Raw genomic sequence first — 24,895 nt, 5'->3', positions numbered from 1 at the left:
CAAGAAGTCCTTCCATCTTGGCCTTCCAAAATGCAGGGATTACAGGCGCGAGACACTGTGCTCAGCCCCTGAGCGCTAATTCTTTTTTTTTTTTTTGAGTTGGAGTCTCACCCTGTTGCCCAGGCTGGAGTGCAGTGGCATGCTCACGGCCACCCCAGTGTCGACCTGCTGGGCTCCAGCGATCCTTCCGCCTCAGCCTTTCAAGTAGCCGGAACTACAGGCTAATTTTTTATTTATTGTAGAGATGAAGTTTCACCAAGTTGCCCGGGATGTTCTCGAACCCATGGGCTCAGGCAATCCCCTCACCTCGGCCTCCCAAAGTGCTAGAATTACAGGCTTGAGCCACTGCACCCAGTCAGCATTGGTTCTTAATAGCTGGTTATGTGTCTGTCTCTCCAACATATGCGTGTTTCAAGAGGTCAGAGCCCTTGTCACATCTCTTGCTTCCTCCTGGCACAGTAAAGGGTACATCTCCCGGGTTCAATCAAGTTCATGAAATGAAGCAGTTGAATGGTCCACATTTATCATGCAAAGCCCAGGGCCAGAGGCTCAAGATACACAGAAAAATAAGAGGATATCTCTGTGCATTCGAAATTCAAGTGAGAGGCGATTATATTTGCATAATTTGTATGTGATTGCCTGTAATTTACAACATATGTTTTGCAAAATGCTCTTCAGCGATTTTCAGGTTGAATCTATAATATGTCGTGTCTTTTCTTTGCTACATATTATCTCCTCCCAGGAACCGATTTCGGTCTTAACAACATGAAGGGAGCCTGATATGGCTGTGGTGGAAAGAGATAAGATGCAACTTTGTTCTTCTTAATAGGTACGTGATTTGGGGGCTACAACTACTCTCTATAGCTTACTGTTAAATTGGTGGTAATACTATCTCCCTTACCCATCTCCTACTGTTGCTGTCAGGAGTCAATGAAATAATCTATGTGAAAGAGCTCTCTGTAAATGATACACCACTGTTTAAATATTAGATTTACGGAGTCTGATATCCATAGAGATGGCCGACTCCGTGTTTTAAGAAATTGCTTGTCCCCAAGGTGGTTTAGGGCCAGACCTTGGTATCTGGGCTATTCTAGTCGGTCAGTGTGGGTTAAAGATGAAATCCACAGATCTTAAAATGCTAACATTAACATATATCAGAGAAGAGTTATTTTGTGTCATAAAAGCGTAAACATTTTAAAGGATTACAAAACAAACACCTCTACCTGAAATAACTAGAAAGTATTATGCATCTAGGTGTAAAATAATTTTTATAAATATCAAAAAAATGTGTTGCTGCCAGCTGGAATAAATCATTATCTCAAAGAAAGTGTAGCAGTTTTGGGAAATTGTAGCTGATAATGTATTTTCCATGGCAACCAAACCCAGTCTCTGGTACATTTCAGGGAGTCTGCAGTGTTGCTATTACTGAGTATGGATAAGTACCTGTTTGGAGTAGAAACTAAAATGACGTTAGAAAATTACATTTACTGGAATAAAATCTAATCATGGCAGTTGACATCACTGGTTTGAATTCTTCCCAGCTCAGAACAGATATCCTTGCTCTAGAAGAGGGGCGAGTGGTTCCCAGTCCTAGTCATGCTGGTTGTTCTGTCTTGCAAGGAAATCAATATATTTGAAGCCATATTGTCACTCCCAACTTTCTCCCAGCAGGCTGAACCTACTAAATTAAACTTTTTTTTTTTTAGAGTTGGAGTCTCACTCTGTCGCCCAGACTGGAGTGCAGTGGCCGCTCCCGGCCACCGCAGCCTCGACCTGCTGGGCTCCGGCCATCCTTCTGTCTCAGCCTTCCAAGTAGTCGGAATTACAGGCATGCACTACCACACCCGGCTAATTTTTTGATTTATTGTAGAGATGAGGTCTCGTCTGCCCAGGCGGATCTCGAACCCGCAGGCTCAGGCAATCCACTCACCCCAGCCTCCCAAAAGCGCGGGATTACAGGCTGAGCCACTGAGCCTGGCTTAAATTAAACTTTCTTTCAAATAACACTTCTCACCTCTCCATCAGACTACCTAGGAAAGTGCTTGGTATATATTTTGGGTGCCGCCCCTTAATTTTAATTTTGTTGAGCAAATTGAATGAGAAGACTCAACTCTGAGATCAGAGAGAATTTTGCACTGCAGGGATTTTGATAGATTGTGTTTTTAGTCAATTTAACATATTTTCTAATTTACCTTGTGTTTCCTCTTTGACCCATGTTTTTATGTAGAAGTATGTTGCTTAATTTCCAAATGTTTGGAGTTTTCTCATTTTCATGTTATTTATTTACAGACATATTCTGTAACAGTCCAAAATATTTTGTATGATTTCAATTCTTTTATTTGTTGAAGTCTGCTTTATGCCCGGAATATGGCCCCTGTTGCTGAATGTTCTATATACATTTGAAAAGGATGTATATTCTGCTGCTGTTGGATGGAGTGTTCTATAAATGTCACTTAGGTGAAGTTGGTAGATAGTGTTATTCAGGTCTTTATCTGAATGATTTTCTATCTGTTTGTTTCCCAACCATATTTCCCAATCTCCCTTGCGGCTAAATTTGTCTTGTGACTTAGTCCTGGTCAATGAGAGAGGAATGCTGAAGCCTTCAGCCATAACTGTAGATTTGTCCATTTCTCCTTTCTGTTCAATCTGTTTTTGCTTTATGTGTTTTGAAGCTCTGTTGTTCAAGTCATAGGTATATGGTATTATTATACCTTTTTTGGTACATTGACCTCTTTTTTCATTGTGTAATGTCCCTCTTCATTCCTGGAAATCTTCCTGGACCTGAAGTTTGCCTTGTGTGATATGAATATAGACACTTCAATTTTATTTTCATTGGTATCTTTTTCCATTTTTTAACTTATTGACATCTTTATATTTGAAAAGGGCAGCACATAGTTGACTCTTGCTTTGCTTTCCAATCTGAAAGACTCTGTATTCTAATTGGTGTGTTTAGAAGAGATAGCTTTACAAATCAGAAAGCGTGCATTCTTTTTATCATCCCAAGGTTGGTTATTTTTTCTATGCTGGCTTCTCGGTTTCTTCATTTTGACTCACCTTTTATTTTGAAGCTGGGGGAGGGAGGAAGACAGTAGAATCTAATCTAAAATTTAAGGGAATTAACAGAAACTGAGCCCCCATTAAATTGCCAAATGCTGCTAAATCCTTTGCTGTCACCCATCTTATGATAGGACTATTATACCCATCTTCCTGTGGGAGTCATTGAGGCCCTATGACATAGGCTGTTAATATACATTCTGTACTCCTCAGAGTAACAAAATAATATCTGGGCAATTCCCCATCTCCCTTGCAGCTAAATTTGCCTTGTGACTTAGCTCTGGCCAATGAGGTGTGCACTCAAGTGCAGCTCCTAGAAACTTGCCCCCAAACAGAGCTGACCCAGTCTCTCTGCATCTTTGTTCATTCCTTCTTCCAGTCTGATAACTGGAATGTAGATGTGGTGACTGTCGCACACCGGCTGCCATACTGGACCATGCAGCGGAGGGCGTTATGGTCTCCTCCTTGGGATGATGGGACAGTGAACTATAAGTGACCTAGGTCCCCCAAGGACTGGGCAGAAAAGCCATAGTTGCCTTTCAGTGCTCACCTCCTGACTCTTACATAAGAAAGAAGTGAACGTCTACCTTGATTGAGTTGCCATTGATTTGGGATTTTATTATTATTAATGCCTGAACCCAATCCTGATGGATACAGTCTAGGACCAATGAACATCACATTGCCACAACCCATGTCTGGACAGATTCATACTAGCAATTATTATGGTTTTGTGTGAAAGTCATAAAGAATTAAGAGTAAGGACTATTTTATTCTGCTTATCTGCTTTTTCAACTTGCCAAATTGAAAACTGGGAAAAACCCACAACACTTAGTGGTCGGGGTAGGGATGCCCCGTGATGAACCTACATATTATATGTGGGAAGAATTTAAGACCCAACTCTTTTCTACACCAGGCATTTGCTCCTTGGGAAGTCAATCTTGATGATCCTCAATTTCCTTACCTATAAACTGATATCCGCTTTATTGTTTGAATACATAAAATATGTCATGTGGCAGAGTTTGGTAGGTACTAAGCGCTATGTAAATATAATGGGTTGTGATCATAAGACTAGCAGATAATTTTTATGGATAACTGCGAAAGGTGAAATCATCTCACAAATACACTTCTACTACCGTGTATGTATGTGTGGGTTGCTGGTTAGAAACGAGAGTAAATTGAACAGTCCCTGCTAATTGGTAACTTAAGAACATAATCAATAACAATTCAGCACTATTGCCACAAGCTTAGATTTCTACCATAATTTCACATAAAAGCTCTCAAAAGTCTTTATTATCTCTTTATTTTATATTATAGAAAACATCCAGGTATTTTTTTTTCTATATTTCAATAAGCTAACTTTAATTAAAATGTGGATTTAACCATTTAGATTTCTGAGAAATTCTGTTAGAAAGATTGCTTTGTTAAACACAGCTGTTTTCTGTTTTAAAACTATATTTCTTTTTTAGTATTTTAGGAGTATTCAGTAGAGGTTGGGCACAGTGTCTCATGACTGTAATCCCAGCACTTTGGGAGGCAAAAGCAGGAGGACTGCTTGAGCTCAGAAGTTGGAGACTGTGGTGAGCCGTGATCATGCCCCTGTGCCCCAGCCTGGGCAACAGAGTGAAATCCTGACTCAAAAAATAAAAATACAAAATAAAAGTATTCAGTAGGAGCAACCCCTTTGGGCCCCCTCCCACTGTGGGAGCTTATCAGTCCTCTCAATAAATCCTTCTTTCTCAAAAAAAAAAAAAAAAGTGTTCACTAGAGGCCGGGCATGGTGGCTCATGCCTGTCATCCCAGTACTTTAGGAGGCCAAGGCAAAACAATTATTTGAACCCAGGAGTTTGAGCCCAGCCTGGGCAACACAGTGAATCTTGTCTCTATAAATAATTTTTAAAAACTAGCTGAATATGATTGCACATGCCTGTAGTCCCAGCTACTTGGGAGGCTGAGGCAGAAGGCTCACCTGAGCCCAGGAGGTCGAGGCTGTGATCAGTCATGATGGTGTTGCTGCACTCCTGCCTGGGTGACTGAGTGAGACCCTGACTAAAAAACAAAAAGTGCTTTAAAAAGGCAAGAAAGCAAACTTCATCTTAAGTCTGAAGCCGGCAGGAAGATAATAACCTGTGGGCTTGGCTTGGGTGGGAACAGCCAGCAAGGACAGAGTCTATAACTAGCCAGAGAGGGGTGGGCTATGAGAGGACACCGAGAAGGCAGAAGGCAGCTTTGTCCAGCGGCACCAGCAAATGGGGACAATGGCAGGTGGCTACGGCCAGAAGAGAGCACCTGGGGTGATTGAGAACTTCAAAGATAAAAGCCAATTTCACACCATATTCAGAGAGTCACTGCTTTGAGCCGCCCCAGGAAAGAGCCTGGTGGGAGGTTTGCAGGGGGGTCAGTGTCAGTCCAGGCTCCACCTGCATGTACATTTCAACAGGACTTCCAGTCTGGCTGTCAGAGCATAAGAGTCAACTAGGCGTGCCAGCCAGAAGGCCCCATTATACTTAGCTGCTGCATTGTATGTTTTCTGTCTGGTGGAGTTTATCTAATTCATATTGATCTTTTTTAATAAGGCAGGAATGATGAGACTGTGATGTTATTCTCTCTCCCAGCTTTGCTAAAGAAAGAACCTTAACCATTCACCTGATGGCAGTCATCATTATTGAATATTCGACTTCTGAATTTAGAGCATGGCACTCCATCCAAAAACCAAGGACCCTTTCCATTTACTGGAAAATTTTTAAATGTGATTTTAAAAAATCAAATATGGCCGGGTGCAGTGGCTCAGCATGTAATCTCAGCACTTTGGGAGGCCGAGGCGAGAGGACTGTCCAAGTTCAGGGGTTCAAGACCAGTCTGGGCAACTTGGCGAGACCTCATCGCTACAATAAATCAAAAAATTAGCCTGGCGTGGTGGCTCACATCTGCAGTTCCAGCTTCTTGGAAGGCTGAGGTGGAAGGATCACCTGCGCCCAGCAGGTTGAGGCTGCAGTGGCCGTGAGTGTGCCACTGCACTCCAGCCTGGGGAACAGAGTAAGACTTCAACTGAAAAAAAAAAATCATCAAATATTATGTGTATTTCTAGCATCATTGCCCCCCTCCTTTCCTGGATGTGGTGCTGGGTTCTGGTTTCCCAAAGATCTAAAAAGTCCTTCCATCCCAACAACCACCATAGCTCGGAAAAGGCTTTTCCGAGGACCGATCTCACTGCGGATAACATCAAAGTCAAGGCAAGAGCCATCACCCTTGGAGGGTGACTTGAGGACAGAGGGCTTTTAGGAGAATGATCAGCAGAGCCTCAACAATTATCATACTATAAAAAAGGGATTGACAGCAGTGGGAAACTGCCAGGGGAGGGAGCAGAGGGTCACACTTTATCAACAAGGGTACCTGATCTCAAGCCAGGTACGTGGGGACCAAAGTGAGGCCAAAATGCTACCTGTACAATGACCATTTGTATACCTAACCCTGAATTGTACCCCACATCTTTAAAATAAAAATTAAACAATAACAAAAAATGGAGGCCGCAGTTTAGATACCCAAGGCCAACAGCCCAGAGCCATGTATCCAAAACTTAAGTCACTCTGATTTTCCTTAATGGCTAATTCTAACCCTAAATAAAGCACACACGTAATGGTTCTTATCAGTATGATTAAAAAAATTAAGCCAAATCAGCTGTTAGACAAATCAGCTTAAACAGCTCCACTTGACTCAAAAAAGAATATATGACAACCAATCATAAAAAAGTCAAACTATGTCCTGTTTCATGCTCTAGAAACTGAGCTGCAATGGCTGTAAAATTGAGACTTTGCACCATTTTTCAGTTTGGGGGGTATCTCAGTTCATCAACTTTTCTTTTGGATGCATAATGAACCCGTAAAATTCTAACTTGCTCTGATTTCAATTTGGACACCACAGTGCCCTGGTTCCAAGGAAATACAGGTTGAGTGTCTCTTATCTGAAATACTTGGAACCAGAAGGGTTACAGATTTTGGTTCTTTAAAAAAATTTTTTTTGTAATATTTGCATTATACTTACTGCTTAGAGATCCCTAATCCAAAACTTTGAAATCCAAAATATTCCAGTGAGCATTTCCTTTGAGTGTCATGTCAGTGCTCAAAAAGGATTGAGTTTTGGAGCATTTTGGATTTCAGATTTTCAGATCAAGGATACTCAGTCTGTACAGCCCAATACATTTACTCCACGGGGATGCTACCCTTGAACCATAAAAGGTTCTACACCAAACTATGCCCTGATACATGATTGGGTATTATGTGTCTCTTCTTTCTCAGTTTTGCATGTGTGTGTATGTGAGAGAGAGAGAGAGAGAGAGAGAGAGAGAGAGAGAGGAGAGAGAGAAAGAGGGAGAGAGAATATTTAATTTCCTCTTTGTAAGGCAACCTTAACAACACTGAGATTAGTATCTACCCTAATCTTTTGTCTTGATGTCCAAAATAAATATGAAGGACATTTCACACACACATACATTTGGAGCAAATGTGAAATCCTATCAAAATGATCTGCCTGTGCTTTTGAGAATATTTTCCCAAGAAAATAAGGAGGCAAAAAGTAATTTGCAAACACTTGCATCACAGCAAAAAAGGTGAAAGACCAAATGCTCAGAGGACAGGAATTTCGTCTAGTTGATCAGCACTATGGAATGTGTTGTGTTTTCGAAATGACAGCGTGAAGAAGCTTTGTTTGATACATGCATGGAAGGAGGAATGAGAAATAAAGTCCTTCCTTCCTTAGGATGGGCAAGATGGGCAGTGCCCAGATGTAGTCATGGCAACCATGGGTCCAAGGCAGATTCACAGGAGGCAGCGGGTGTTGTTAGATGCTCAATAACTGTGCTCTGTTTCCCTTCCCTACGTGCGCCTAGCTGCGGCTTAGCATAAAAGGCCCACTGAAGGTAACACCTCCTCCAGGGAGTCTTTGATTGTTCATCTTCTTGAGGGGATAAGCTGAGTCCTTTTTTTTATAATCAGTATTTTTTATTATGATATTGTGGGATACTAAGCTAAGTCTTATGTACCACAGAATCTGCACCCAGCCAAGCTAGTCCACCCAGCATCTTTGTGCAATTTAGGAAAAAAAGTGTCACTTCTTCTGAGTGGCAGCCCAAGCCAGGGCCCTGGGGCTTGGTGAGTGGCTGCAACGTGGATGCATTTCAGCCCCCCAGCTCTCACACAGAGGGTGCCCCACTACATGGTATCACCTATTCCACTGTCTACCATGACCCTGCTCAGCCTGTGTCTGGCAGAAAGTAGGTGCTCCATAAATATTCATTGAATCAGTGGATGAACTGAAAAGAAGGAGAACTAAGTTATTCTTAATGCTTTTTGAAGATGTCCCAGTCTTAGCCAAGATCTTTCAACAAGTCTGTTGACCAATCTTTAAAATGTCACGGATAAGATACAGTCACTCTGATTCAGCTATTCAGCTCTAAAATGCAATGACTTCTGTGCCTGCTATGTACAAGGAGCTCAGAACCTGGTTAAAGGGATGACTCCTTCTCTCTCACTGTACTACCTGGACCAGATGTGATATAATAATATGCAGAGAGTGCCAAAACAATGTATACACATTTTAAGAAATGAAAAAAATATATTAAAATGGTAATACTGTCCTGCCTGTCATATGGTGACACCAGCATTCATTTGATTAACACCATCTTTTGAGTGAATGTCACACCACACGTTGCTACCATAATTCAACTCAACTTCAAAAAGTAACACATAGATAGCATCTCTTAAAATGTGTATATATATTTTTTGGCCCCCTCATATGTAGTCTTTGTTCCTGGTTCCTGACACAAAATCCTTTTCCTGATGGGAACATCTTTTGTTATTCATAATGAGCCCCTTTCAACCACACCTGAGTTTCTGCTAATGGTGACTTAGGGTCCTTATTTGGACTCAGGACGGAGCTGAGCACCAAAAAGACCACGTGATTAGGTAACTTTTGGCTCCACCCACTGACTTCCAGGGAGAAGAAAGTCTGGCGTTAGTGTTATAAAAACTCTTGAACAGCCAGGCGTGGTAGGGCTCACTCCTATAATCCCAGCACTTTGGGAGGCTGAGGCGAGAGGGTTGTCTGAGCCCAGGAGTTCGAGACCAGCTTGAGCAACGTGGCGAGACTTTGTCTCTACAATCAATCAAAAAATTAGCTGGGCATGGTGGCACATGCCTGCAGTCCCAGCGCTCGGAAGGCTGAGCTACTTGGAAGACTAAGCTAGAAGGATCACCTGAGGCCAGCAACAGGTCAAGGCAGCGGTAGCTGTGATTGTGCCACTGCATTCCAGCCTGGGTGACAGAGTGAGACTCTGAGTCAAACAACAACAAAAAAAATACAACCCCCCCCCAAAAAAAATCAACTCTTGAACAACAAGATTCAGAGAGCTTCCAGTTGGGTCAAGGTGTTGGGAAGGTAACAAGTTAACGTACCCAAAAGGACTTGGATACGCCACCCCACCCCCATATAGCTTGCCCTTTAAATCTAGCGAATCTTCAGACCTGAGGAAGGGGGTGTGAGGACCTCTGAGTTTACAGCAGGTTGCTGAGACCCATGGGTGGCCCCTGGGATTTATGACTGGTGACTGAAGTGGGGACAGTCTCGTGGGACTGACCGCTTCACCTGTGGCGTCTACACTAACTCTGGATGACTTATGTCAGAACTGAATTGACTCACTGGGTGTGGAAGGATACAGCTGGTGTGGAAGGATTGGCTGTTGTTGTAGAAACATCTCTCACACGTCTGGCATCAGAAAAATAGCACTCACAAGGGCCTGCTCTTATATATCAACTGCCAGGAAATCCCTACCCTAAAAACTATCAGGGGTTCTCAGGCCAGGTGGGAGGAAACATATCAAACTACAGACCTTCTAGAAGGTTCTGCCGTGATACCACCAGTGGTGTCACACCTGGGAAGGTGTTGTAAATGTGAAATGTCAGCAAACACACTGAGGGTGACCTGTAGTCAGTTCCCCAAAGCCCATCTCACCCAGGGCTTATCTCAAATTACCTACTGCCCCCCCAACTTTGTCCCTGGCCCAAATCAAAACTCTGTTCCTTCCATGTAACTCACTGGTTCTTAAGCTTCACTGTACTTAATATGCACCTGAGGAATTAAAAATAATTGCCAAGGCCTCATCCTCAAATATTTGAGCTGTTGCCTAGGTGATTCTAACATGCTTCGGGGATGAGAGTTGTCAGCAAAAATGATTCTGACTACATGCTAAATGCTTTTTTGTGTGTGTGTGTGTCAGGGTCTCACTCTGCTGGAGTGCAGTGGTGTGATCCTGGCTCATTGTAGCCTCAACCTCCTGGGCTCGGGTGATCCTTCCGCCTCAGCCTCCTGAGTAACCGAGACTACCAGTGTGTGCCACTATGCCCAGCTAATTTTTGCATTTTTTGTAGAGATGAGGTCTCTACATTGCCTAGGCTGGTCTTGAACTCCTGAGTTCAAGCAATCCTCCTGCCTCGGTCTCACCAAGTGCTGGGATTACAGGGTTGAGCCACTTCACCTGGCTGCTAAAAGTTTTTTATTCAATTTCCTCACCCCAAAACTGAGGATAACTGATGGGTACTCATTGGCAGATACTAGTGGAACTTAGGGCAGCAGTTTAATAGATATGGAGAACTTTAAGCAGTAACTTTTAGATTGTGGGGGGGAGCAGGAACAGCCCTGTTCTGGAATCTTCAATAAGTATGCCTGAACTATTCCAAAACCGGCACCTTCCTCCATGTCTGAAGCCACAGCCGGTAGAAATTCTGTCTCCCCCACAGCCCTCCACATAGCTACACCCCCAGCTCCCATCAGACTCTGCTGACAAGAAGTCTGAATAAGGAAAGGGCTTGTGGTGAGGGAATGGGACTGACCACTCTGCTCTGTGGATCATTTAAAAGTCAGGTTTGTATGCTTAATTTTTTTCTCACTTCTAGGAAATAACACTGCATTCAAGACTCCAGAACTTAGGGACTTTACAGTCCATGGTGTCAGTTGACAAGTGATCCCACATTCCTCCTCTCTTCTCTCACTAATGCGATTTTGACCATGGATTGAGTTCTCGCTGCTCAAGTGTCGGCCAAGGATGAATGCTGAGCTGACAGGACCAGTTGTGGGTGCTGCCAAGCCCCCTCCTCCGCCCCCCGCTGCCCCGGCCTCCCTCCACTAGCTTTTTCATCTGGCAGATAATTCTGGCACTATTCTTGGCACTTACGCAGACATCAAATAAGACTTAAACCAAAACCCCAAGGTAATATGTGGGTAGCGCCTGCCACATTTAGAAGCTTCTGGAAAGCACACAGGGAAGCGGCATTGCACTTGGCACACCTGACCCAGTTGTGCCAGGGGGCACAGTGCACCCAGATCCAAAGCTTTCCTGCGGGGGTGCAGACATCCCTCCGAGCGGAGTCCACTCTAGAATGGAAACTTTCATCTTCTGTTTTGAGGTTCCAGGTGCCACACACCCGATAGTTGTGACAGTCACATTTAGCGAGTGCTTCTTCAGCCGTATCGTCTTTCATGGACTTGCCATCTTATAAAGGGGAATCTGAGAGACAGAGGGTCACCCAATTCGCCCTACCTGAACCAGGGTCATCAGCCTCCAAACCCATGCTCAGAACCAGTGAGCCTTGAAACCACCTACGAATCTATCAAGCTCACGGAGATACATTCTCAGAGCTTGGCTGATAGCACTTCAGGGCTAAGGACTTGGTATCCCTCAGGTGGAAAATTTGGAGAAAACATACAAATTCAATGCTTTTTGGACTCAAATGATCCTCCCACCTCAGTATCCCAAAGTGTGGCATTACAAGCGTGAGTCACTACCCCTGGCCTCAATGGCTTTCTATCACTCCCTAAATTAAGACCAACATTTGATGCTAAAAGATGGTAGGAGATATGAATCTCATAGGGTAATACTGTACACTTTTCTGGATGAACTATTTCTCATGAGCATCTATAAGGTCCTGAGTCTTGAAGACTCATATATCCTCACATTCCAGTCTCCTTGCCACTGAGGACCGGGAAGTGGCCCTAAGCCTGTGATTCCCAAACTGTGTGCTGAGGCACCCTGAACCATCGCAACAGCCCCAGAGGGCACCACAGGACATCTTATGCTGTTATCCGAGGGAAGCCCATCAATGCTGGATCTCTGTTGGACCCGTGCAGACACCGGGCAGACGCTTAGCTTGGAGGGATTCTGTTTTGACATTAACTCAACACTAGTTTCCACTTTGTTCCCTTTGATGATACCTTGTCTTTGTGAAGCTGTCGCTGTGATACAAAGCATGAAATCAATGTGAAACAAGATGCGAGAGTGCCATTATCCAACCTGATTCCAAGGTGTGAGAGGTTGGGCAGGGCCAACCTCCAGCAAGTAGCTGTGTTTCTTAAAAAGGAGACCAAAAGTTTTTTTCTTTCTTTCAATGTATGTTAGTTTTTCAAAGGACCGCTAAGCTGTCAGGACACACGTAAGTTGCTTAGAGCTACCTACTTAATAAGGGGAGCTGTGAGGTACTGGTCTGACCTTGAGATGGTGAAGAAAATGACTGTGACACCATGGTCACTGTGAATTGACAATTTTGGATCCCCTACCCTGTGCCTCTGAGCTGCCCCAGAGTGCCACCGGGGCTCATCTTGGAGGGTGACCTTTACAAGGTGGGTGGGGTGTGATTCCAGAAGGAAAAGAGACCAAGGGCTCACAATTGTCCCCACTCCCAAGACCCCAGGGAAGTGACCTGAAGGGCATAGGTCAAACCTATAGGGCATAGGACAAACTACTCCCTTGCAGCTTCTTTGGGAAGGAAAGGCTCAGAATCACATCACAATGAGTGCAGGTCCCTCAGGTGGGTGGAGAAGGTGGTCTTTGGAGTTGATCAGTTGAGGGAGGAGGGGTCTCTTTTTGATAAGATAGTCTCCATCCGTGGGGAAGGGGGAGGAATGTTCTTTTAAAGAGATCGTGGGAGTCAGCAGTGAGGATGTCCCTTGTGGCGTGTGTGTGTGTGCGTGTGTGCGCGTGTGCGCGTGCATGTGCGTGTGTATACAATATACACATATGCACGAAGGCAGCTCAACCATCTGGGGAACCGTTGGTGCCATGGGTCAATGGCTAGCACGTCCTCCTTAGAGAAGAATGGAAATGATCCCCAACATCGAGCAGGGTCACCACCAGTGAGCGTGCCTGGGCTTCCCTTTGTTAAATAGCAGAGGTCACTCTCACCATGAGACTTGGAGGACACACGTGGGGATCTGGTTCATGAGAGATGGCCACATTGGTGTCTGAACGTCATCGGGGGCACAGAGGCATCAACCATCGGAGCCTTGAGAATGAGGCCATCCCGGGGCCGTCACTGCGAAGGCCATTTAGGGTGACACTCAACAAATAGCAGGTTGGAAGGAATGGTAGTGACTTTGAGAAATGTGAGCCAATCTCCACAAAAATGACAGCAAGAAAGGATGAGACTTTCTCAGCACAGGGCCTGGGGGGCAAGGCTGATTTCACCGTTCTCACTAGCTACTCTTCCCTTTGGAGGAGTCAGCAGAACCTGCTGCTTTCATGACCCATGGCTTTCCAGGGCCTCTCCTCAGACACTCTGTCTTTCCTTGCCAGCCCCTACATCCGAGTTAATCCCCCAGGATCTTCCTTGGGGGTGGCTGGGTGTATCACCCCTGCAGTCGGGGGTGTGTCCTGCCACTCTGAATCACACACAGGTGAGGCTGGGAAGGAGACCTGTTATTTATTGCTTTCTGCAGGGGCCCCACTTGGAGGCCATTGCCGACCCATTTCAATGACAAAAGAAGTCACAAAACTGTCAGGGAAGAAAAAAATACATTAAGAACTGGGAGGAAAAGAAGGTGGAGGAAAGCTATGGTTGGGTCTCACTACCCTGTCCAGTGCACCCTGCGGGCCTGTGGTCCCCGGGGGAAGCCTACTGCCTATCTGCACGGCTGGCCACCTGCTGAGGATGGCTGGGATTACTCAAGCCCCTCTGCTCATGGAAGAAACCATGCTTGTACATGGTGGCTGCTTCTTAGACCACACAAGTGAAGGAGAGATGCTCATTGGTAAACAGAGGCACAATAGGCCAGTGGGAACAGGCCATGTTTATTTCACCTTTGCTGACTGACTCCCTGGAGAAATGGAGTAACAGATGGTCGAGAGGGAAAATGGGTCCAAGCCATGAGAGCATGGTATATGCCTGGCACGGTCTACGTGAACACTCCTATTTTGAACCCAACCAGATGTGTGTTTTTATCCTCGTTCTAGATCACAGAGGATTTCATGGCAGGGTCGACCGTGGCAAGAAGCCATGGAACATGTGTGTCTGCAGACAGCTCCTTGTGTTATCAGAGGGGACCTGGAGAGATCAGCGCAGACAGATGCACGTGCCGCCACCTGCCAACAGCAGAATCGGGCCTGATCCATTCTACCGTGAACGGCTATGGAGCTCTCTTTATAACAACAGAGACGAAAACATTAAGGCTCCCTGCTCAGGTTACAGCAGCCCACTGCTGTGCTGGGTAAGACCATTCATCCAGGCAGGTCTGCGCTGGTTTATTACAGGAGACATAATTGCTTTTGTTACACAATCACAGGAATCAGGAAACGACAGTCTTTATGCTCCTCGTGTTCAATGCCCTACTTACCAATTTCATCCCTGATGTTTGCAAGTTCGATTGACAGCTCTTTTTCCTTCACAAGGGCACTTTCATTCTGAAAAAAACAAAACGGATACCGAGAGTCCCCTAGTTTTATGCTAGACAAGCACTTTCACATGTTTAATTAATGAATCACATTAAGCAAATATTTATAAGTCCAGCCTTTAAGGAGATAATTTTCTCATTATCTAAGCATATAAAAATTTACAAAGCCAAGTCTGGTTCACTCATTTGCATCACATTCAAATGGCAGAGCTTGCAATATAATATGAATAATACCCGTGGCTGCACTTTCGTCTAGATTACACTCTTGTATATCATTCTGCAATGATTATTTGCATATTGATGTTCCACACATCAATTTATTACCATATATTATTATACACTGTTCATTGTCATCACTATCAGGAGATTTTTGACCATAAAAAAAATCTGTGCCAAATCTGAGGGGCAAAAGCTTGTGTAAAATGTTTTCTAAACTTACCCTTTTGTACAAATAGGGTTAGCAACCTAATCGATAATAAAGATCAGAAAAGATAACTTAGCACGAAACATTGCACTTCATCATAAAACCAACAGCAGCACTTAAGGTTTTCAAGCTTTTTGTTCCACTATCGGCATTAATAGAAGGAAAAAAAGGAAATCTCATACTTGTAGTATTATCTAGTGCCAAAAACACCATGAATAGTTAAATGACTGCTTAGTTGTTTTCAAATGAAATACATTCTGGGGCATAAGACAGGGCAGTAGTTGAAGGTATGCTGAATTTGTCTTCTGGGTTATTGAGTCACCATAAGTGGTTTATTCTGATTTTGTTACTAATAATAACTAGGAAAGATAAGCTATGTAAATTCTCTTCAAGTTAGAGACACCAAAAATACAGGCCTTCAAAGAAAGTCTTTGTCATTCTGCAGAATGTACTCCCAAAGCAAGCTGATTTCCAGAAAGGGAATTTTGACTAAAATGTTGACCAAACACCTAGCCTGACTATCATCAGGACCTTGTGAATGTTCTTTCCTGATTAACCACTTTTGCCTTTGATTTTGGTCCCTCTGAAGGACTGTGCTGAATATGTCTAGACAGTTCCCACAATCTTATTCCTGAGTCTGCTGCCTTTGGATGCGGATAACAATTGCACTACTTTGGGTCAATGGGAGGTTCTGAGGTTACCCAAAGGGCATTTGCTAAGCCATGTCATAATATCCACAATGCCCAAACTAAACTATTTTATTTTAGAGAACTATTTTAGTCACAGGAGCCAACAGCTAGTAGCTAATGGTTCTCCTAAGAAAACACAGTGAGAGCTTTTCTGCCATCTTTCCGTGCTACCATCATGGTGTGCACTAATGTCCTGGCTGGTGCTATCAAGAGCATCAACAATGTCAAAAAGAGAAGCAAACACCAGTCTCTTATCAGACTGTGGTCCAAAGTTATCGTCCATTTTTCTAACTGTGATGACGAGGCATGGTTACACTGGCATATTTGAAATCACTGATGATCACAGAGTTGGGAAAATTGTTGTGAACCTCACAGGCAGGTTAAACAAGTGTAAAGTGATCAGCCCCAGGTTTAATATACAACTCAAAGACCTAGAAAAATGGCAGATTAATCTGCTCCCATTCCGCCAGTTTGGTTTCATTGTACTGACAACCTCAGCTGGCATCATGGACCATGAAGAATCAAGGTGAAACATACAGAAGAAAAAAACCCAAGGATTCTTTTTCTAAGGGTGGAATATATGCATACATATAAAATGCCTCAAGAGAGGGAAAAAAGAAAATGGAGCAAAAGATCTATTCTTTGAGGGAAAATAGAGCCAGCTATGGTTTGAATGTTTGTGTTCCCCCTAAATTCACATGTTGAAAACCTAACCACCAAGGTGATATAATTAGAACATGAGGCCTTTAGGAGGTGATGAGGTCATGGGAGTGGAGTCCCCATGAAGGGGATCAGTGCCTTTATAAAAGGAATCCAAGAGACCTGCTTTGACCCGCCTAACACCTGAGGACACGGTGAGAAGACTGTCTATGAGAAAGTGACCCACACCAGACACTGAATCTGCTGGGACTTCCCAGTCTCCAGAACTACAAGAAATAAATGACTGTTGTTTATGGTATTTTATTATAGCAGTTCAAACGGACTAAGACAGGCCCCCCCATCTCATTTATGAAGCTCTGTCCTTCCATTCCAGTCCACAGTATCCTCGCTTTTCCTGAATCTCAAGACGAGCAATTACACCTGCCAGGGTCTGTTTTCTTGACCGTTATGTAGTGCTATCTGGATGCCAGGTCCACTGCCCAAGATGTCTTGAGGGTGTCTAGCACATAGCAAGCCCATCCAAGGGTTAGTTGTTATTATAGTTCTATTGTTTCCTTTTGCTTTGTTTGCAAGTAGAGGACAGCTTATATATAATAGGTGACTTTCGATATTAATTATCTAAATATGTTCAGAGTTTGCATATTGGTCTTACGCTCTGGTTTTTTAAGCACCTCCTTGGTCTGCCCTAATTTTGTTCTAAGTTTTGATGTGGTTCACAGATTAGTGAATCCAGCACGGGAAAAGTGTTCCAATCAGACAGATCACAGGGATCACAATGTGCTTTTTCTATCAGCAGCTTAATTTAGCCAGCTGACCATCAACTTGTTACTACAGGTTAAGAAAATCTGGTACACTGGAGAGGGTTAATTTCAGTATTTACCCTGAAATAATCTTACACTAGCAGAAAAAAACTAACTTACGTCCACTATCAAGAATAATTTTAAACACTCAAATCCTTTATTTCCTAAACACAGCCAGAGAAGTGAAATACTGCACTTATCAGTCCAGAAATAGCCTCACAACAGTGATCACTCTCAGAGCGATGAGAACTGCAAAGATCTAGACCAAGCCCCGCGGTGAACAGCCAGATAACAAAAACAAACAAACTCTAATTTCTAACCCAAAGTCCACGTTTCTCTCATCTCCGTCATGGCCCCTGCTGGATGTTAACAGCGTCACGCTCTAGGGATCTCCACTATAGAAACAAATCCGTCTATCCTTTCTAGCCACAGAAGAATCGGGCAATGGGGGAGCAGTGGCTGGAAGATCTGGTGGTGGGGACATATGGTACTGAACACCTGGGTCATTGTGACAAAAACCTTCAGACTTCCTTCAGACTCTGGTGAAGAGCTGACCCTGAGGGGTTTTGTTGTTGTTGTTGTTGTTGTTGTTTTTGATTTATTGTAGAGATGAGGTCTCGCCAAGGTGCCCAGGCGGGTCTGGAACCTGTGGGCTCAGGCAATCCACTCACCTCAGCCTCCGAAAATGCTGGGATTACAGGTTGAGCCACCAAGCCCGGCTGACGCTGAGGTGTTATGACCAGGTCTTCCCCACCCATCTGTTGCCTTAGGAGAAACATAAATAAGATCGAGGGGGACAAAGTGAAAAAGTAAAAGACAAGAAGTGAGAAAAGAAAGGGAGAAGATGGGAAGAGATAGAGATGGCCCCGATGTGGGGAGGAAACAGACGTGAGATTGGAGACCCAGCACCATTTCCACATGGGGATGCAGAGGCCAGGAAAGACTAGGAAGACTGAATGAAACTGACCCCAACCATCTTTAGTCGCAGCCTCTTTAAAGCTCAGGCTATCAAACCAACCAGTTTTGAGTGACAGTCGCCGAATGGGTGCCAAAGATAAGTAACAAACCAGATGACTGAAATGTCGAGGAGAGGGACTCAACTCTGGTAGGCTCCAACTAAGTGTCATTTACTAACTACCAAAGGTTATTCATGCAAACCTTTATCAAACACTCTCTATTGTCCAGACGCAGTGCCAGGTAAATGCTTTATCTCATCTACTCCTTCAAACCCTGTCCGGGGAGTCCTCGGTTGTACTTGCCTTTATGCAGGAGGAAACAGGGACTCATCAGTGAAGGGACTGGCCCCTGCACAACCCATGAGGAAACGGTAAAAAGGCAGAAGGTTTCACCCATCATCTCCACTCCCCATAAACATGAGCATACTGAGATTCTCTCCTCTCACCCACTTCTGGAGAGATGCAACATTAAGACCCAAGTTACACTGATCCTCAGACTGGATCTGAGCATCACTGCCACAAATCTTTTTTATGCCTAACTGGGAGAGAGAGAGAGAATCAGTTTCCAACCACTCTGTCTCAATGAAACAATACTCCAGCTGTGTCCACACCCCATCCCACCTACAGCCTGCACTACCCATATTTGTGCTTGGTGTTGACTCGTGGGTTGCATGTTCGTTCATTTCCAGTGAGTGGACCCACTTTAGGATGGCCTACGTGGGCTGTGATTTCTGAGAGGATAGCTGCTTTATTCTTCCCCAACACCCTCTGGAAGGAGTCTTGCTGATCGACTCTGGATACAATCCTGCTGAAGTGGCTGACATGGATCAGCTCTGGCTCGCTAAGGCCAGCCTTGCAACTTGGCGACGGCCCTTCTTCCTTAAGTGCTTGTTTTTGAAATGGTATCAGCTCTTCCCATTTATGAATTCTCTGCATCAAGGAAGTTACTTTTTGCTTCCGGCAAGCCAAACCAGAATGACGTAGAGCTCACCCTGCAATGAAATGAGTCAACAGCTTCGGCTGTAGGCCCACTGTTCTTTGGGCAAGGGGTGAACTTCCTCTCACTACTTCTTGCCTCAAAAAGTTATCCCTCCATCCGTCATGGCTCAGTAAAGTCTTGCAAGGGCCCTAGGCTCTGTCAAACACCCAGGGCTCCCTTTGAACGGCTTTCAAGGCACTCATCCCCTTCGTTCCCCAACCTAAGCCAGGTCTGGGGTGATGACACCGTGGGATGACTGAAATATGAGTAGGGCCTGCTCTGATGGCCCACGGTCAGATCAGAGCTTCTCGAATTGGAGGATGAGTGGAAAATTCCTTAACTGGTGCCAAGCACATAAGCTCCTGTTTTCACTCAAGAGGGCTAAAAATAGAACTCAGTATTCACCGTCCAAACTATCCCGATGATACAGTCCAGAAATCAGAAAGCCTAGGGAGGCCGTCCCTCTAACATTTCTGATGACCTTATGATAGGCTTAACTGGAAATGGACACTTGGGAACATTCATGTAAGCCCCAAGCCAGCAGCTGCATATTCTTAGCTAACTCTTTGCTTCGGCCACGTACCCCTCTCCTTTTCACTCTGCGTTCTCTGTTTCAGCGTAGCATGTATCTCGCTCATGGATGGGATCCAAGATGAGCTATTCCCGTGAACCATCCAGCACACCCCCTTTGCCTCTAACCCTAAACACACTCCTGTAAGTCTGCCACAGTGACACTTTCACTTCTTTTTAGAAATGGGTCCCAATCTAAGACCTTTCACAAACTTGTGGGGGAGAGTGACCTTTCCCCTCTCTTCACTTGAGCAGCCTGGTCAACCTACTAATCATCCCATTAACCTCAAGCAATTGGATGTGCGGCCAAGCCCTCAGCAAGCCTGCCACAATCTGTTATTTTAACACACGTGGTTAGTGGGCGTTATCTGTTCAAATGGTTGATGCTACCGTGTGACCCTGGCAGTAATAGGAAGTGAAAATGTCTCTTCCTGTTAGCATCACCCATGTGGCTTTATACATTGGCATCCATCACCCGTGCCCCTCCTAGAATTAGAACTCATTAGAAGCCTATATATTATTAAGAATGACTGCTGGGTGAATCCAAGGTGTTTTCACCCCAGTTAATCCAGAAACAGAAAACATAATGTGTACACCAAATAACACATACTCAAGGAGGGCCGACTATGTGCCAAATAGCCATTGAAACAGGCAGGACATTTCTGCCTCAAGAAGCTTGTCTCAGCCAGGTGCGGTGGTTCAAGCTCGTAATCCCAGCACTTTGGGAGGCTGAGGTGAGAGGATTACCTGAGCCTGCAGGTTCACAACCAACCTAGGCAACATGGTGAGACCTTGACTCTACAGTATATCAAAAAATTAGCCAGGCGTGGTAGCGTGCGGCTGTAGTTCCGGCTACTTGGAAGGCTGAGGTGGAAGGATCACCTGAGCTTAGCAGGTCGACACTGGGGTGGCCATGAGTGTGCCGCTGCACTCCAGCCTAGGTGATGGAGTGAGACTCCAATTCAAAAAAAAAAGAAAAGAAATAGAAAGAAGCTTGTCTCCCAGAGAGTCAGTAAATGGATACATAATTACAACACACCCATGATCTAACTCAGCAGGACAAGGTTGTCTTGGAGATATAAAGTAAGAACAAAGGATGAATAAGCAAGAGGGTATACAGCACTCCAGGCAAAGGCCAGGAGAACCAGTGGCACAAAACAGCCCCTGGGGCTTTCTGTGAACTTCAATGGCCCCACTAGACAGGTCCAATTTTCTCTCCAACTTTCTGCCCCTGGGCTGTGATGCTTCCTGGAAGAATCCTACTACTAGGATTCTTGGGTTGGCTACTAGGGTTACTGAGGACAGTTTCATAAAATTCACTATGGTTCTGAGCTCTCTCTTCCTCTCCTGAAGCTATTTTTTTTTAAAGAAGAGGCATGTATATGTAAAATTTAAAATGCATATGTAAACCCAAAGACTCCTAACTAATCTTTCCTATATTTTTAGCCTGCTCTGAAATCAGTACAGATCAGAAAAATCTAACTGTGTGAGCTGGGCCATTTTTTCCCAAGCTGAACAAAAAGAACCTCAAAAAGGAATTAAATAAGAGATCTCTAGAATTCTGGTATTTGAGGAGACATTGAGATCTGTTTTCCTGTGAACTTAAAAAATTCAAATGTGATATGCATACATACTACATTGCAAAGAGGTTAAAGAATTTTTTATTCTTCCCAGAAACAATATTGCTTTCCACCCAGGGCTCCATAAATCTGAGTTAGGGTTTAAATTAACATGGTAGAACTTTTTCTTCCTAGGGAAGCACTGGCTTTTGTATTTCAGACGAGATCAGGTGCGTTCAAGGTGATATGACCACTGTCTTTTGTATTTCAAAATGAACCAGTCGCAAGGTGACAGCCACAAAATCTAAGTCTTCAGAGTTGTTTTCATGTCACCTTTTGTGAATACCGCATTCATTTTCAATATTAATATGATGAAGATTGGCCGAATTCATAATATAGCTCTGGGGAAAAGTCCCATGGGAGGTGGACTGACCTTTTGTTTTTCATTTCAGATATTATAGCTTTCAGGCAGTACAGATATCATGTCTTGAGTTAATCAATAAGTATTATTTCTTTCACATATAATTAACACCAAGACCTCTGTGCTTTTGTGTAATGATCTACATTTTACCCTGAAATAAAATTTAATCAGACTGGTCAAAAGCAAAGTATCTTTCACATTTAATACTCTTCTAGACATTTCAGTGTCTATTTGTGTGAAAAATGAGCAAAGTCATACCTTGTATGAAAAGAAATAAAAATGACTACATTTAGAAATGCACAATTTCAGCCTTTGCCCTTGTGCAGACATGGAAGAAAAAAAAAAGCCTGCCAACTTTCCCAAGAGGATGTTAATAAGGGACTACCATATCATACCTGGATTACTAACAAGCAATTGAAAAGGACAGAGATTAATGGGGGTCAAGGAGGAGGAATGCTAACCCAAAGAGGCTGTGCTGGGAAATTCTGGACCTCAGAGTAAGTACAGAAGAAAGAAAAATTAGCCAGCGCCCTGATTTTTATTTTTATTTTTATTTTTTTTTGAGTTGGAGTCTCTCTCTGTCGCCTAGACTGGAGTGCAGTGGCACGCTCCCTGCCACCCCAGCCTCGACCTGCTGGACTCCGGCGATCCTTCCACCTCAGCCTTCCAAGCAGCTGGAACTACAGGCGCGCGCTACCACACCCGGCTACTGATTTTTAATCTGTTTATGCATCACTTAAGAAGTTTCTTGACCTTTCTGGTTTCTATGTTCCTCTAATCACCTTCCCAAATATATTACTGTCAGCACGTCGATGCATACCTGGGAGGAACACAGACGTACCTTCTCTCAGTTGTCGCCCCTACCAAGAATGTAGAGAAAAGGTAAGAGAGACTAGCATCTGAGATTGTAATCCACATGGAAAAGGTTAGGGTAGCACTAAGCAAATTAACCCCAAAAGGGACAAGGGGTAATAAACTAACGAGACTTGATGTCAGATAAGTCTATTATTTGAGAACAAACAAGCCCAGTACAAGGGGAGCTGGACAGCAAAGGAAGCTTCGAAACGGGAGTGATCAGGACCAGTCACAGTCACATAGCTGTCCCAAGTGCATTTCGGGTGGGAGGGGTGGTGGGACATGGCCCCGTCTGAGGTCACTGGATTCTTAGATAACATAACTCGCTGGCTCAGATTCCATTCACATGAAAGCTTCTTATGAAGCTAGACTTTTGACTCTAAACAGAAATAACATGCTTATCAGGATTGTTCTTGTTTGCTTGTCAGTTATATTTCAGCTCAGCGTTAAAGCAAGCTGACATTCTAGTTCATACATCTCATTTATTTCTCTTAATAATGCTTCTAAGAATGGCCAGCTCAGGAGGGTTACCCATAAAGGGTTTCTGTACACGCAGAGCTGTTGACATCACCCTGGACCACAGTGAGGCCACAGGTGAACGGAACCTTTGGGATCCATCTGGGTGTCCCGATGGCCTTCCTGAGTCATATTGTTCCTTTCAAAATACCTATAGATGAGGTTTTCCACAGACTGTATCTCTGCTCGAAAACCCAAGAAAGATCCCTACTTTTTATTTAACTCAAGTTAAAAACCTGGGTTTGTCTTTTAAGCTAGAAAATTCCCCGCACTCTCTATTTCCCACTGTGTTTACTATGAGATTTCCCGTTTCATATTTCATCAAAGTAGGCTAAAATACCTTTCCTCATGTACTCCCTGCTTGGAATGACATTCCTTCTCTTTAGTTTCATAAAATTCCACCCCATTCTCACAGTATCATTCGTGTTCCATTTTTTCCAAGGAACATTGTCTTGGGTTCTATCCTGACTTATCCTTTGGCTAAATTCCAGAAACAGGTGTGGTCAGTACTACATAACTCTCAACTACACTCCGGCCTTATGCTAATGTTTAATCACTCTGTGTGATGGTGGCCTATCCCACTTGTAATTTCTCTGAAAACGTTGAAAGTACAACCAAATCAATTATTGATAAACTACATAAGGGTTGGCCACAACTTTAAGAATTCTTTAAAGGTCCCTACATGACTAGGCCAGCGATAAACATTACCAATGGATAGGTTCTGGTAAGTCGGAAATGCATAAGCAAAAATAGCTTCTAAAAACCATTTGTCACAACAACTTTTTTTTCATTTTATACTCTAGGCAAAACTCTAATTATTGCTAAGAAATTAATGCTAAAGTCATATCTTCAGATTCGTATTTCTTGGGCCCATCTCTGAATCTGATGACTTAAAAAGTATCTTTCATTGTACCATCATGTTTTTCCAGAACACCTTCAGCTGCGCTATGATTAAGTTGTTAATATAATGTTTTATGTTTCAAAGTAAAATTTTCAATTTTGTACATGTATGAAGTTCTGAGGAAATGTTTATATTTTTGAGGGGTTTCTTTTCCTGCTGTGCTAAAGTAATCAGAAACAAATTTATCAACAATTATCAAGTCTCTTTTAAATCATGCTGATACTAAGGTTGTTAGAGCTGATTATCAGATAGAAGAACTTTAGTGTGGGATTTGAAGGTGCACTGATGTCTAGAGTTTGAATTTGGGGAGGAATCCTATGATACCCTTAGTATACCATTCCTGGCCCAACAGGTAACTATTGAATGAATAAATAAATGATTTGAGCACATTGCCTGTGAGGTTATGCTGAGAAGTAGGCAACTTAATAAAATGATGCCTTTTTACAATTTTTTTTCTTTTGAGTCTGAGTCTCACTCTGTTACCCAGGCTTGAATGCAGTGGCACCCTTACGACCACCGCATCCTCAACCTGCTGGGTTCAGGCAATCCTTCCGCCTCAGTCTTCCAAGTTGTTGGAACTACAGACGTATGCCACCAAGCCTGGCTAATTTTTTGATTTATTGTAGAGATAAGGTCTCACCAAGTTGCCCAGGTTGGTCTCGAACCCCTGGACTCAGGCAATCCTCTCATCTCCACCTCTCAAAGTGCTGGAATTGTAGGCATGAGCCACCATGCCCAGCCAAAAAATTTGTTTAAAAAAGAAAGTACTCACGTCCTTAAAATAGAACCTATGGGGCGGGGG

At 43.7% G+C, this 24,895-nt stretch overlaps 1 protein-coding gene across 1 annotated transcript in view; it reads right to left on the bottom strand.

The window, feature by feature from the left end:
- LOC103262277 (microtubule-associated tumor suppressor candidate 2-like) overlaps positions 1–24,895 on the bottom strand; it is a 76,080-nt gene that overhangs the window by 49,144 nt on the left and 2,041 nt on the right. The window contains exon 2 of the mRNA XM_021713294.1: positions 14,707–14,773. Within this exon, the coding sequence (XP_021568969.1) occupies positions 14,707–14,773 (67 nt within the window). The remainder of the gene's footprint in view (positions 1–14,706; positions 14,774–24,895) is intronic.

The sequence above is a fragment of the Carlito syrichta genome, unplaced genomic scaffold (genome assembly GCF_000164805.1).
Source record: "Carlito syrichta isolate Samal-C Ts95f unplaced genomic scaffold, Tarsius_syrichta-2.0.1 Scaffold304427, whole genome shotgun sequence".
Classification (NCBI taxonomy): domain Eukaryota; kingdom Metazoa; phylum Chordata; class Mammalia; order Primates; family Tarsiidae; genus Carlito; species Carlito syrichta.
The sequence above is the reverse complement of the archived record's forward strand: the minus strand, read 5'-3'. Positions and strand labels throughout refer to the sequence as shown.